Source organism: Gopherus flavomarginatus, chromosome 8 (assembly GCF_025201925.1).
Source record: "Gopherus flavomarginatus isolate rGopFla2 chromosome 8, rGopFla2.mat.asm, whole genome shotgun sequence".
In the NCBI taxonomy this organism is placed as follows: domain Eukaryota; kingdom Metazoa; phylum Chordata; order Testudines; family Testudinidae; genus Gopherus; species Gopherus flavomarginatus.
In genome coordinates this window covers 80,675,845-80,691,782 of record NC_066624.1, presented here as the reverse complement: position 1 = coordinate 80,691,782, position 15,938 = coordinate 80,675,845, and the positions used below count along the sequence as shown (strand labels likewise).

Here is a 15,938-nt window from a genome sequence, read left to right as displayed (position 1 = left end):
TGTCAAGGACAACAGATAGCTATTGTACAAATCTTCTTCCATATCAAAGATTGCTTTCTTAAATGATCACCTGGCTACCAAGAAAAAGGCAAAGAAGATAGCTAATGTATAGCTTTCTGAATAGGTTATTGACATGAAAGGAAACACTTGTAAACACTTCAAGAATGTTTGGAAGGCCAGGTGAGTTTCAGGAATGAATATGAATATCATTTATATATGTTGGCTCTGATTCTCCCCTCTTATGCTGATGTTTAGCTGATGTAACACTACTGAGGTCAACAGATTTACATCAGCCTAAATGACAAAAGAGTCAGGACAGTCATTCTTGAATCTGCCCTTTTGAAAAGCATGACCTCAAAATATTCTGTGTGAAATCTGGGCAGCAAGCTATATGCTAGATTGTTCTTTTATTTCCATCTGAGAATTCAGCTTTTGGTTTGGGAGAGAGTCTCAGATCTAAACAGTAGTAAGTTTTCAACTATTACGGAGATACCTGTGTCTCAACACAAGCTATGCTTTAGTCAACCATAAGTCAGTACAGGGGGAACTGTAAATTTAATGGCCTGTTATATACAGGAAGTCAGACTAAATGATCTGCTGGTCTATTCTGGCCTTAAACTCTATGAATCTATGTATGGGATTACATTTACACTAGGTGTATGTTTCTTGCAATATGTTTTGTTTTCATTTCTAGGGACCTAGTGGAGATTCCTGGTTGTATATTTCCATGGAAATGTTCTGATTTTTCTTCAGGTTGCTCTAACCAGCAACACTTTGCACTTGGCCCCAAGATTGGATGACTGCAATGCAAACAATTCCTCATCAGATATAGCCCAGGATTTGGCCCTTTGTAAGGAAAGCAGGAAATGGACATAGTCCATGATGTGCAACATGACCAAGTTCATATTGCAATCTCAATATTATATTAACATAGTTTATTTAATTTGTTAGATGTTCTAAATAAATAAAAGGGAAAATGAAACAAAGAAAGGAAAGAGAATAAAGCTACTAATGCAGACTTTCTAGAGGCACAACATAGTTTCTCGTAACTACCACATTACTGCCTCTAGGAAGCAAGCATTCCTTTAACTGCATTTCCAGTTGCACGAGTGCAAGTACTGGAAACACAGCATTAATGCTTCTTTTAAATCTGCTGGATTCACTGATCTCATATTTTAAAATAAACAAACCAAGCAGAATTGAAGTAGAGAATAAGCAGATAGAATTGGAGGCAGGAAAATTCTGTGAAGAGGTAACAATCATGCAATGCACCATATTTTGCCTCTTGACTCATTTCGAAAAGTGGGCTCTCCCCACTCTGTAGCAGCAGTCCTGATCTAATAATTAAGCCTGAACTCAACACTCAGAAACAAACGTGGTCACAAGCCCTTTAAAGTATGCAGAATGTCTGTTGTTTAAGCATAAAAATCACTTGCTGCCTGAAAGAGTTAAAATAACCATGACGGATGAAGCTTGTAACAGATTTGTTTATCTCTTCACAGAAGTCCTCATCCTACAGCTTGCACAATGTGACTGTGTTATCTGAGTACTGATAACCAAGCAGAGGTTTTGAGTAATTGATGGTTGTCATTTTAGGATTATTTATTTATTTATTTATTTTAACAGAAATGAGCCAAGCACTGAGGTGTTCTCCACCAGTGCCATAGGGAATTGAGAAAAACTTATTGTGAATGTCACTAGTGAGTTACCTTTTGGGATTTACCATTCTTTATTTCAGAAGGTGGAGAAAGGTGCTGGGGAGATTTGATTTTGACAAATAGGGAAGAACTGGTTGAAAATTTGAAAGTGGAAGGCAGTTTGGGTGAAAGTGATCAGAGAGTAGTTATTAATGGCTCCCAATCCTGCTGGAAAAGTATAACAAATGGGGTTCCGCAGGGGTCTGTTTTGGGACCAGCTCTGTTCAATATCTTCATCAATGATTTAGATATTGGCATAGAAAGTACGCTTATTAAGTTTGCGGACGATACCAAACTGGGAGGGATTGCAACTGCTTTGGAGGACAGGGTCAAAATTCAAAATGGTCTGGACAAATTGGAGAAATGGTCTGAGGTAAACAGGATGAAGTTCAATAAAGATAAATGCAAAGTGCTCCACTTAGGAAGGAACAATCAGTTTCACACATACAGAATGGGAAGAGACTGTCTAGGGAGGAGTATGGCAGAAAGAGATCTAGGGGTCATAGTGGACCACAAGCTTAATATGAGTCAACAGTGTGATACTGTTGCAAAAAAAGCAAACGTGATTCTGGGATGCATTAACAGGTGTGTTGTAAACAAGACACGAGAAGTCATTCTTCCGCTTTACTCTGCGCTGGTTAGGCCTCAACTGGAGTATTGTGTCCAGTTCTGGGCACCGCATTTCAAGAAAGATATGGAGAAATTGGAGAGGGTCCAGAGAAGAGCAACAAGAATGATTAAAGGTCTTGAGAACATGACCTATGAAGGAAGGCTGAAGGAATTGGGTTTGTTTAGTTTGGAAAAGAGAAGACTGAGAGGGGACATGATAGCAGTTTTCAGGTATCTAAAAGGGTGTTATCAGGAGGAGGGAGAAAACTTGTTCACCTTAGCCTCCAATGATAGAATAAGAAGCAATGGGCTTAAACTGCAGCAAGGGAGATTTAGGTTGGACATTAGGAAAAAGTTCCTAACTGTCAGGGTAGTTAAACACTGGAATAGATTGCCTAGGGAAGTTGTGGAATCTCCATCTCTGGAGATATTTAAGAGTAGGTTAGATAAATGTCTATTAGGGATGGTCTAGACAGTATTTGGTCCTGCCATGAGGGCAGGGGACTGGACTCGATGACCTCTCGAGGTCCCTTCCAGTCCTAGAGTCTATGAGTCTATGAAAAAACAGAGTTTCTGGTTCTGAGAAATGGTGGGAGGGAGAATAGCACAATAAAGACAATGGATATCTAGATGGCAGACGTTAGCAAACTCAGGGAGTTGGTTGGTAAGATCCTTTGGTAAGCAAGTCTAAGAGAAAAAATAGTTCAAGAGAGTTGGCAGTTTTTCAGAGTCATTATTAAGGAATGAGAGCAAATTATCCTACTGCATAGGAAAGATAGGAAGTATGACAAGAGACCTCCCTGGCTTAACCAGGAGATCTTCAACGATCTGAAACTAAAAAAAAAAAAAAATTATGGATAGTAGATGTGGTATACCTTGACTTCAGTAAGGCTTTGATAATGTCCCACATGACCTTCTCATTAACAAACTAGGGAAATACATCCTAGTTGGAGTTACTATAAGGTGAATGCATAACTGGTTGGAAAACTGTACTCAGAGAGTAGTTATCGATGGTTCACAGTCAAGCTGGGAAGGGCATATTGAGTGGGATTCTACAGGGAATGGTTCTGGATCTTCATCAATGATTTAGATAATGGCATAGAGAGTACACTCATAAAGTTTGCGGATGATACCAAGCTGGGTGGAGCTGCAAGTGCTTTGGAAGATAAGATTAAAAATCAAAATGATCTGGACAAACTGGAGAAATGGTCCGATGTAAATAGGGTAAAAGTCAATAAGGATAAATGCAAAGTACTCCACTTAGGAAGGAACAATCAGCTGCACACATACAAACTGGGAAATGACTGCCTAGGAAAGAGTGCTGCGGAAAGGGATCTGGAGGTAATCGTGGATCACAAGCTAACTATGTGAGTTAACAGTGTAACACTGTTGCAAAAAAGCAGACATCATTTTGGGATGTATTAGCAGGAGTGTTGTAAGCAAGACACGAGAAATAATTCTTCTGCCCTATCCCGGGCTGATTAGGCCTCAGCTGGAGTATTTTGTCCAGTTCTGGGTGCCACATTTTAAGGAAGATGTGAACAAAGTGGATAAAGTCCAGAGAAGAACAACAAAAATGATTAAGGTTCTGGAAAATGTAACTGATGAAGGAAGATTGAAAAAACTGGGTTTGTTTAGTCTGGAGAAGAGTAGACTGAGAGGGGACGTAGCAGTTTCAACTACATGAAAGATTGTTACGGGGAGGAGGGAGAAAAATTGTTCTCTTTAACCTCTGAGGATAGGACAAGAAGCAACGTGTTTAAATTGCAGCAAGGGAATTTTAGGTTGTATGTTATAAAAAACTTCCTAACTGTTAGGGCGGTTAAGCACTGAAATAAATTTCCCAGGGAGGTTGTGGAATCTCCCTCATTGAAGATTTTTAAGAGCAGGTTAGACAAACACCTGTCAGGGATGGTCTGAATAATCTTTAGTCCCGCCTTGAGTGCAGAGGACTGGACTAGAAGACCTCTCAAATTCCCTTTCAGGTCTATGATTTTATGACAAGGATCAGGTGATGGACTTGCCAAAAATGGTATTTAGATAGATTTCTGCTGGCTACATACCTGTGTGTATGCATAACTTGCATTGTAAATTACTGTGTCGTATGGTAGTAACATAAATTGTGGTTTTGGCCAAATCACTCTGCTTTTGTTCAAACTACAGCCATGTTTGGAGATTTGCCATCACTCACATGGAGCATATTCAGTTCCAGTGATCTGCAGATTTTGAAGGATGTAAAAGTATGTGCAGACCACTTGCTCATCAGAGGCTTTTGGCAGTCCCAAAAAATACAGATCATTCCAGTTTTTGGAGATATGCAGTGTTGATCTATGTGCACTAACTTTAAAGAAGATTTAAATGTTACTGGTTTCTGTTGAGTACAGAGTTTTGCAATGTTTTAAATCCACACATTATTAATATGATTTTTTCTGTGTAGGACACAACTGTTCATGTATCTAAGGCAAAGACAACTGAAAAAACAATAAAATACAAACATCTCTCTGTTTCCTTCTCCTTAGTTAATTTGCTAGTAATCTTAATGTTCCATAGATTCTTCTTTCAAAAATATTTTAATAATTTTTATAACTAACAACAATTATGAATGTCATATTGTGTTATGTCTGTTTTAAAGTATGAATTTCTAAGTCTTTAAAATATAGTGTCCTTTGCACTTTTTTGTTATAAATTAAAATTTGGAAGATGTAGTAGAATCTTTAGGAAGAAGAATGCTTTCAGATTTTTGTCTGGAACTTTGGCAGAATTGAAGAGGAGACTTTCCCTAGGGAGTCTGTCCCAGGTTTTCTGTAAAACTGCTGAGGCAGGACTTTGGGTCTCTCCCTCTGCCCTTTATATACATGGGTGAATCTCCCATTACTTCGATGTTGATTATGTTCAGTAGAGCTTCTTATTACTTACTTTAATAGTGTGTCTTAGGGCATTAATTAATAACACTTGCAGTTAACTGGAACACTATAGAAGAAAATTTTACAGTGGCTTATATATTACTGTTATATATAACTACCTTGGCTATCAGGGTTCTGATCCCAGTTTCAGATCCCAGCGTTGTGATCTCGTTACTCCATGGAAATTCCCACTAACATTGTTACGAGTTTTGCGTGAGTAAGGGGTGCAGGATCAGTATTTTAAGGGATAACTTTACAGAGATGTATTTTTTACAATAACGTGTTCCTAGCTGCTGTTTTTTTTAACCCTTGCTCAATGAAGTTAACAACTCAGAAATAAGCTTGGAAATCTCTTAATAATGGATACATTGTGTTTGTTTGTAGGCAATATTTTTCTGTGACTGTGAGGATCAATATATGGGTGCTTTCTGTGAAGAATTTAACGCCTGTCAAAGCCAGCCCTGCCAGAACAATGGAACCTGCACTGATGTAACACAAAAATATGATGGGAAAAATTTCACCTGCACTTGCCTTACTGGTATGTTTTACATGGTGCTTTGAATAATATATTTCTGTTTTAATATTCTGTGCATATCTTTTGCAATACAGTGCTTTCTATATCTTTAGCGAGAGGAAGAGAAGCAAGGGGGAAGAGGATACACGAACATAGGGGCTAGTGCTACAATGACCACTAGATGTAGGTCTTACTGTTGCGAGCATTGTCCCAGTCAGTGAAACTACTCACAGTTGTAAGAATTACACACAACAGGAAGAGTCTGCAGAATCGAGGCTCAGACTTTGCTGCCTAAAACTGTCATGTTGTTTGCTTTTTGGTACACTCTTGAAATTGTTCTCTTTTTGAGTTACTGACTTTAAGTGTTAGACATTTTGCCTCTCAGACTAGTCAAATAGAAGATATTTCTATACAAACCGTGCAGCTGATGGATTGTTTATACAATTAATTTAAAATAAAATTTTGCAAAAATGTTATAAAATGCAAAAAGCTTAATTGAGTAATTCATGATTTGGCTAATGATCAAATGTATGTGTTTTAAGTTGGTTTGAAATTGCTTTATGAGCATTTGTTTTTTAACACTTGGTCAAATGAATATTGGCATCTTAATTAGAATTAAAATTAAACTAAATAAGATGGTCATAGTTGAATGCCAGAGGGTAACTTCATGTAATTACTATTCTGTGCTGGAGGAAAATCCTTTTTACAGAATTGGAATGATTGAAAATGTAATGCTTTCATGTCTGACATTTCAAAGGCACTAAGTTCATTGCATAGTTTTTAGACAAACCACTTCAATAGGCATTTTCCAAAATTCTTTTGATTAGTTTTAAATAAAAAGCAGACTGGAATAAAATTAACAGCAACATTCAGTAATTTATTTTCACTTCTTATAAACATTTTACAATACATTTTCAACTCTTGTATAAGAAATAGGAATGATCTGTTGGCTGTTGATATATCAGATTATTTTTTAGAGCACCTAATACTGAGAAGAATGAAAGTGGAATTGTCTGAAAAAGGAAGAGGTAACAGAGGGGAAGGAGAGATTAATATTAGAAGTGGTTAGTTTTATGAAATGTAGGCTAAATTTTAAAATCAGTTTTGTGGCGTAGAAGTATCTAAGTGTAGAATTTAGTGCAGAAGGATCATCCGTTGGAATTTTTGATACTATGGAACATATTCTGTAAATCCTCTAATCATGAAATTCCTTTTGCAGTCAATGGAAGTTCCACACATATAGTGCTTGTAGAATCAAGACCCAGAACTGTGCATAATATAGAAGTTAATAGTTAGTTCTGAAGATAGTTGAAACCTTATGATGAAAGTCAGATGGAATAATCAATACATTGAGACAGGAGTAACAGATGATTCAAAGTGGCCTTACAGTCAGCACTGTTGGCCCTAGAAGAATTGTCTCATTGTAAGGGGATCTGTCAGTGGTGTAGTGCAGTATAGGACATCACTCTCCACCCTGCAATCTGTTCTGTTCATTCCCTCTGAAGCACCTGGCATTGGCCACTGTCGGAGACAGAATACTGGGTTAGATGGACCTTTGGTCTGATCTAGTATGGCTGTTCTTATGTAATCAGCGTAGGGGAAATGAGCTGGGCATCTGTATGCCCCACTAATCCCAGGCTCTTGTAGTGGCAACATGGGCTGTTGGCAGCCAGCTTAAGCTAGAGCAACCTTCTAACTGCTCTAACATATTCTAGGGTACCAATCCAGAAATTGTGGTATACAAAGATGTCTTAAGGTAGCTATCTTGCATCCCTACCCGTCATCTCCTTGGCCACTACCTAGGATCTGTCCAATCCTTTCAAATATTTAATAATGAACTCAACTAAATCTGCTTTTTACGCCTCTGGACTTCCAATCTCTCTCTCCCTTTGCTTAGTTTAACTAGTTTATATGTGCAGCCCCAAACTAATTTGCATATGGGCTTCATTTAATGACCTGGATTTTTACTTAAACCATGCTGGAAATGAGATATGACCTCCCTATGCAAATATATTCTTCTCCATTATATTTCATAAATATACAGATGGATCCAACTGTCTCTTTTATGAGTAAGATATGTAAATATAGTTAGGTAATACTTTAAATTCTATTAACGGCAAAGGACAGTTAAGAAGAGAAAGATTAGACTGGAACTGAACTAGAAATTGAGTGACTTGAAAAATCCCTACAGTTAAGGTCCTAGTGGATGATATGTATTCAGACTTCATTGACCATAAAATTGTCCATAACTTGGAGAAGACACTTGAAAATGTATTTTTATATACTGTTTAGGCATAATCATATAAATACCCTGAAATTCCTATTTAAGATTTAATATTAGACTAAATTACCTTAATGTGATCTTATTTTGTAAATGGCAATTAGTAGTAATTCTTAAACAAAAATTAACTATTAATAAGGCAAAAAAAAATCCAAATTCTGCTCCAGGGATCCCACATTTTAGCGATGTGCAAAGTCCTTCAGTGAAACTACCTGTCTGAGTAGTGGTTTGTTCATTCATCCTCTAGAAAGGTTCAGAGATTTGCTGTGGCTGGGCTTGTAGAAGTATCCAAAAATTCATATATTCATCCAAAACTTGCCTGAAATTGTGCCTAACCATATCATCCACTCCCCTAGTCAAACTTCCTAATGAAATATAATCCTTTAACCTTAATCTAAATCTTTTTGATTGAGATATTGAATAGTGAAGCTCACAAGACAGTTTCTATATGAGATTTCTATTATATCCTGGTTTTAGTTGGGCTGTGTTTCATTAATCTCACAAATAATGTGTGTTTCATACTACTTGTGATATTTCTGATCCCAGACAAAACTAAGAAGTTTTAGAAACTGATTTTTTTATAAAGTTAGCCAAATGTCATAGATTCTTTCTCTGGCTGATCACTACTCTTCCCTGCCTCCATTTAAAGAAAAAGGTGAAGAAAAGTATCTTTGGTTTTGAATTTTTTTTTAGGTCAATTTTTATTTAATCCAACCCACTTCACCCATTATTATTTAGTATGTGAAAATTTTGAAGTGAGTGAAAGATTGAAAAAGTGGCAAATTGGATAGACACAAATTTTGGAAATGTTGATGACTTACATTACTGAATATCTTATTTGTTGTCCCAGGACATTAGTCCAAACTTTGGGGAAAGTGAGAGATGCTGCATTATCAGTATGTTTTTTTCCCCAATAGAACACTTTTCCCCATGTAATCCACTACCCTTTCCTACACACTAATTGCTACATTTGCTCTTGTGAATTCTGCTATTATCATGAGGGCTAATATATCTTCCTTTGACAAGAGGGACATTGTGCATCTAGCTCCCGTAGAGTGACAGAAAGATGTGTATGGCACATCTTCACATGACATCCCAAAGATCATTGCTACTAGGGCCATTTGAAATTTTTTTGACAGAACTTTTTTTTGGTCAAAAAATGCCATTTTATCAAAATGTTCTACGGAAATGGATTTGTTTTGTCAAAAATTTCATCTGGAGGTTTCCCAGTCCAGTACAGAATTTGTGCTAAAAATGAGAGGAGAGAGACTGACTCACTGAGATTTGGACCTGGATCCTCCCACATTCCAGATGAATGCCCTGACCACCAGGCTATTCTGGGGAATGGGACTTTCTCTCATGTTCTTTTCATGAGGAATTTCAGAAGGTCTGAGTTTTGTTCCACCTCAGAATTTTTCACTAAATAGCACCGTTGTTTTCCCCACAGCCCTAAATGATGCTTGTCTGATATTCTCAGCTCATGTGTTTAAGAGTGACACTTCATCTCTTAAGTTTCTTGTAGTCTCACTTTATAATTTGTATTCTTAGGTGTATTTATTTTACCACAGAATCAATATATACATATAATGAGCCAAATTGTTAATTGCTCTGCACAAGGATTGGGAGAGAAAGTAAGAACCTTCTCTGAGTGCAATGTGTACATAAGGTTAGCAGAGACAGCAGTGCTAACCTCCCTATAGAGAAAGGGGAGGATAAGACTAGGCTGAAACCATGAAGAGCTAAGCCAGCACAGGGGTAGCACATGCAATATATACTCTTTCAAAAGATGTAGTAGGAACCCTGTGGTCTGCAGTCCCCAGACACTCTTGAGTCATTTTCAAGTCACGTAAAGATTCAGGTAGGCACCTAGTGGCATTTTCAAAAGTGCTCAAACACCTAACTCCCATTGAAATCAGTGGGAAATCAATGGGAGTTAGTGTGATTTTCAAAGGTGCCTGTCTGCATCTTTAGGTGCCAGAGCACCTTTTAAACATTTGGCCCTTAATGTCTCCCAAAGACTCCTACTGGGGCAAGGCACCTTTGCTTCCCCTTTACCTTCAGGCAGTGGCTGAACAGCCAAAATCTAGCACCAGAACTTTTCACGTCTCCATTATTTCTAAATCCCCTGTGACTAAGATATATATGTATTAGGAGCAGCACTTTCTACTGCTTCCTTAACCCGAGAAGAAGTTTTAAAGAAACCATCAAGTTCTATAGCATTATGGTAAAGAAACTATTTACATGCCAGTTTCTGAACAAAAAACATACACATTTCCAATCCATTAATTTTGACCCATGAGAGTGGATATATATTTTATTTTAAACTTTGATTTTTACCTATTTTTCATAAAAACATACTTCCATAAAATCATATATTAGACTCTGTGATGCACTTTAAGCCATTTTCAGTTCAATTCTCTAATGCTATGGTGCCCTTCTGGTTATGGTGGAGCAGGGACTTAATCCAGGTTTCTCAAATCCTAGGCTAGCACGCTAGCCACTGGATTATTCTGCCTTCTCTGCACTGAGATGGGACATTCGTACCGCACATCAGCGTTTGAAATTCATTTGTGGTAAGGGATGCCCTAACAATTTTTATAGTAGGGATGCTGAGAGCTGTTGAACCAAACTGTAAACCCTGTATATAATGGAAATCCCTTCAAGCCAGCACACCTAGTTCCAGTACCTATGTTTGTCATTTTGATTCACCACAATAACAATCCAAAATGGACTGTTGCTGAATCAATGGGATTATTCTGTAGATATTGAACATCTCTTAGAGTACAGTATGCATGCGTTTTTTACAGAAAGAAGTATTGCAATATATTGCATTTGCCTCTAATGGGCTGAAAATGGGGTTGAAGGAGGATAAAAAGACACTTCTTTAGAGCATTTCCAACATCATGAGTCAAAATTCTGTTCCTATTAAAGTCAGTGGGAACATTGCCATTGATTTCATTAGTACCAAGGCTGGGTCCATAAATATGACAATTCAGTCTTGCATAATTTTTCTTACCCTGCCTTGTTATCGTTTCATGTTTTCAAAGATTTTTCATTTCACTCTGCTTCTTTTCTTGGACTTACACCTCTCTCATTCTTAGGTTCACACATTCTCTATCGGACAAATTCAGCTATGGGGTAAGTGGGTTCAACTCCATTGAAGCCAGTGGAGTAGGACTCATTTGTGCCATTGAAGAATTTAGCCCTATTTCTTCAGACATTAAAATGTGCTGGGTTTGGCTTTTTCTGTGTTTTTTTTCTTGAAAACTTCTGCTTTTGTTTTCTGAAACCTACTGTTTTTGTAGTAATTGGCATGACTGTCACTGCTTGCTTCATCTTAATGTTCACTAGATTTTCTATTAGATTATATGTCAGTATATCAAGAAATGAAAAGTAGAAACTGGTGGTGTTCATGTTATTTCTTTTAGAAAAGATTCCAACAGATTCCCTTCACTGCATATTAGAAGCTAATACAGAAAATGGAAAAGAAAAATAGAATACACTATAAACTCCTTATTTTTGAGAGCTTTCAGGACCCACAGTATCTGTGAAGTACCATGTTGCCATGACCTTGCTACAAGAAAATGATACAGAGATTTGTAACATCACAAAATGTACAGGAACAGAGATTCTTAAAATGTATCTGACTGACATGCTGCTTTTTTGTAGTATGACTCATTTAGGAAACTTAATTTGCAGCACTCAATATTGACTATTAAAGGCAAAAAGAATATTTTCTTTCAGTAGAAGAATACAAGCAATGTAGTTGTTAATTAGTTGGAATATATTTGTTTTCATAAAGCAGACAATAATTTATCTTTATGGTGTGATTTGTTCCAGGTTATTATGACAGTCACAGCAAATCCAGCTGATTATTTTAGCAAGTTGCAGAGCCATGCAATTACACGTCCCTCATTTGACTAAAGTTTTTACAATTACACAGTGAATTCCAATATAATTTTTATTTTCACAATTTTACACTTTTGAAGATGGGCATAACTGAAAATGAAGTAAGCATATTCAGTATTGCACTATGCTTTCAGAAAAATAATCCTATGAACATGAGAGAGAACTTGAAATTCTAAAATATGTATATCAAAAGCAAATTACTTGGCCAACAGTGTTCTGTGGTTCCTTGTGCTTGTTGTCTTTTTGTAAGTGTTATGTTCATTAAGTGCTCGTCACCATTGCCAGTCGTGGATACTAAAATCTACTGTTCATCCACAGTATGGACCTAGTAACAAACAGTTGACAGAGCAAGCTTCCTCTCACTGCTCTGCTGTGTAACCCAGCCCTGACCTAGAAGGACCACCTATGAGAGATTCCTTAGTTTCTTTGTTGAACCTAGATGCCAATTGTGGTGTTAATGCAGATACAAAGAGTTATTCTGGATTCATGCTGGAGAAAGAAAGAACAGAATTTGGCTCACGGTACCATGTAAAAATTCAAAGAAAATGCAGAGAAAAGGAAAATCTTAGAAATCTTATCTGGTGTAGAATTCTAGCAGTTATACGACTTTGGGCCAAATTTAATGCTGACTTACACCTATTCAAGCCTGTTGATGTAATTTTAAGTGTTATTCTGCCCAGAAAGCTTTTAAATGGTAAACACTTTATATAAAAAATGATTCAGTCAATAACTAAGGAATATCTTTTCTGCATGAGGAAAACAGTCCAAGCAGGTCCTATTAGAATTCCTGATGCTAGTTGCAAAATTACACAGCATGGTATTGGTACCTGTGCCTAGAAACATAATTATGAAGAGAGATGACAGAGAATTGCCCATATGTGGGGGACTCAGGTGCCTTGACTATTTTAAAGAATTAGATTTATGATTGAGTATATATTTTTAAAGAATCTTTAAATGTTTGATAGGAAAAATAGAAAATAAAGTGTGTTGTGTTTGATAAGACAGTGCTACTTAATGCTAATGTAACTTTCAAACTAGAGAGAGGCCCAAATCATGAAGCTCGTATCTGGAAACAGATTCAGATCTGAACTTCTCCAGAGTTCACTGATATTCACATTTAGTGCTCTGGGTAGGCCCAATAAATAAAATTCTAAACCAGATCTGGATCTGAAATTCTCTAGAGTCTTGACATATAATGGTTTGGTTTTTCCCAGTAATAGAGAAATGCCTGTGTAGAAGGTGAAATACACATTTGGTTCTATATCCACATCCCTAGAATTCAGGGAACTTTAACTATGCTGTTCTGGTTTAGACCCATTGGTACCTCAGTTATTTAAATATATTTTATTATATGTATATGTACTTATTCTCATATGATAACAATGATTAATCCTGAGCACTTTTCAGCTGTAGCTCTCATATCACTTTACAGATATGGGCAAGCATTTTACAGATGGAGAAACTGAAACACAAGACGGCTTAAGTGACTTGCCTAGTGTCAAAACACCAAGTCAGTGGTAGAAGGGGGATTAGATCTCAGTCTCCTGATTCACAGTCTTATGCTGTAGACATTAGACTACACTTCCTCCCCCTACTCTGTGGTAAACTGAAGACCACATATTGCCCTAGATCAATACACAAAATTCCATTTGACATAACTAGGAATTGTACAGTTTGACAAAGATAATATATGGTGATAAACATTTTTTTCTTTTTTTTTTTTTTTACCAATTAACTTTAAGTATTTCAGTGGGATCATACTTGGTAACAACCAGGTGTGTAACATGCAGTACTTTTCTCTTTACACACAAATCCCTAGAGAAATAGTAGAAACAAAAGAAATAATTTTAAACATAGAATGAGAAACGTGTGTTACTTGTGATAGGATTTGAGTTAGGAGTATTTCATTACTTAGATTGTTATTTCAATGTTTGTTCATTATTCTGAACCTACTATAAGGTCTTCAAGCATATGAGAAAAAGCAAGCTAACAACCAATTGGCATTATAGGTATATCTACACCATGGGGTAACATGCACTAATGTGTTCTGCATTAATTGGTCCATGGAGACCCTGCTGGTGCATTCTAAAAGTTCCCTAATGCACGTTAATGTAATACTGTTTCAAACAGCACTAGAATAAAGCTCACTAGGGAACTTCTAGTGCGTGCCAGCAGGGTCTACACAGACCAATTAATGTGCAATGCTTTAGCACACATTTTAGAAATTACACCCTTATAATGCGCATTGCCTCACTGTGTAGACATGCTGCACACTGAACTTGCAAACTGTCAGTCTGTGAGGAGCTTGTTTTTGGCATAATTTACAGCTATGGTGATTGTGTCCCCACATCTCTCACTTAAAATAAACAGTCCTCTCTGAGACTCAGAAGTAGGAACAAATGACAGTCATTCAACATATGCGCAAATAATTCAAAATGACTATTCTTGTTTAATATCTCCCTAGGGGTTTTTGTGTTCAGATTCAAAATAAATTTGAAATTTATTTGAAGTTCTTTGTGGTTGCACAACCCCATACACACCAATGCAGTCAGAATATAGCTGTTGGTAAAATACAATTTGATAATATCACTATATTTGAATTTTGATCTATGTTGCTGGATCCAAGTTCAGGTTCTTATTATTTGAATGTTTTAATGAAAATTTGAATATTGAGAGATTGTCATGAATACTGTTTCTCATCTCTGGGGAATATTATTCAAGGAAACTAACTTACTGCTATTTAAATGATATAATGGAAAATTTTGTAATAAAACTTTTAATTTTTCTTCACCCTTTCTAAAACATTTGAATCATGATATAGGTTACACTGGAGAACTATGTCAGTCAGAGATTGATCACTGCAGCCAAGAGCCATGCAGAAATGGTGGTACCTGCTTTTCCAATATCAGTGGATTCAGTTGTCAATGTCCAGAAGGTAATAGAAACAATTTCTCATTTTAAATCATACCTCTTATCAGCATGAACAAAGTTGTTGTTATCTGGGATATATTATGATGCTGTAACTTTTTAGTTAAATGAACATATATTGGAAGCTCTATCTGACAAGACATCAACTTAAATGGATAGCGTTCCAGATTAGAAATCTTTGCATTACAATTATTAATGATGTCCAAACCACATTTAAGTTTCAGTGTATATGTTGAACAAAAGTATTTTCCATGTTCTTTTAATCTCGCCTATCTGGAAATCAGGCTAGAGCTCTCATGAGAAAAGGACATAAGAATCTTACAAAATGTACAGTTGTTCTTGATTTTTGTCTTGTTCAGAAAAAGCAAAAGCAAAGTCAGCCTTTCATGTTATTTTGATATATCTGCTTCTGTTCCTAGATAAAATAGAAAGTTTATAGGAGTACACTTTTTTAATCAACTGAACATTTTGAACCCCCTGAAAAGATTTGAGCCCTTCTGTTTTTATTTGAACTGGTTTATCTGTCACTATATGAAAGCCTTGAAATCATTGTCATCAGTAAACACTGTAAATGTTAACTCCTAAGTAATGAGGACATTGTGATGTTGAAAGCATATCCTTTTTATAACATCATGCTACCTGCAATGCTGGTTGCATAAATTATCAGTAGTGAAAGCTTCCAGTTACAAAGTTTTTTATTAGCCATTAGTACCAAACGATAGTTAAGGTTGTTGTCCAGAGCTAATAATATTTTCTCTCCCAATTCACCTATAGTTGTTGTTTTTTATTCTTCCAATATATCTTTTATACAGTTGAGTTTACTTTTAGGTAGAAGTCTTGTTTCTAATTAATAATTGCGTCTCTTGAAGAAAAATGAACCTGCTTAACAACGAAGGATTATTTGTAATTGCTTCAGACTGGCTTTTCTCTTTCTCTGGAGTCAGTTGCTCTAATGAGTGACCCACTTAACGGCTGTGTTGAATTGACATTATGTCAGCAGTCTAAGCCCTTGCATTTTAGAAGAATTTTGAAAATTGTTTGTTGTATAAATAGTATCAGAATTCAATGATGTTGGGACTTAGCCAAACGTAGCTTGA

General features: G+C 36.4%; 1 protein-coding gene across 2 annotated transcripts in view; it reads left to right on the top strand.

Annotated features, from left to right (window-relative positions):
* DNER (delta/notch like EGF repeat containing) overlaps positions 1 to 15,938 on the top strand; it is a 289,703-nt gene that overhangs the window by 203,439 nt on the left and 70,326 nt on the right. For both annotated transcript variants that reach the window (XM_050964026.1, XM_050964027.1), the window contains exons 6-7: positions 5,594 to 5,747; positions 14,735 to 14,848. In XM_050964026.1, coding sequence (XP_050819983.1) covers positions 5,594 to 5,747; positions 14,735 to 14,848 — 268 coding nt within the window. The remainder of the gene's footprint in view (positions 1 to 5,593; positions 5,748 to 14,734; positions 14,849 to 15,938) is intronic.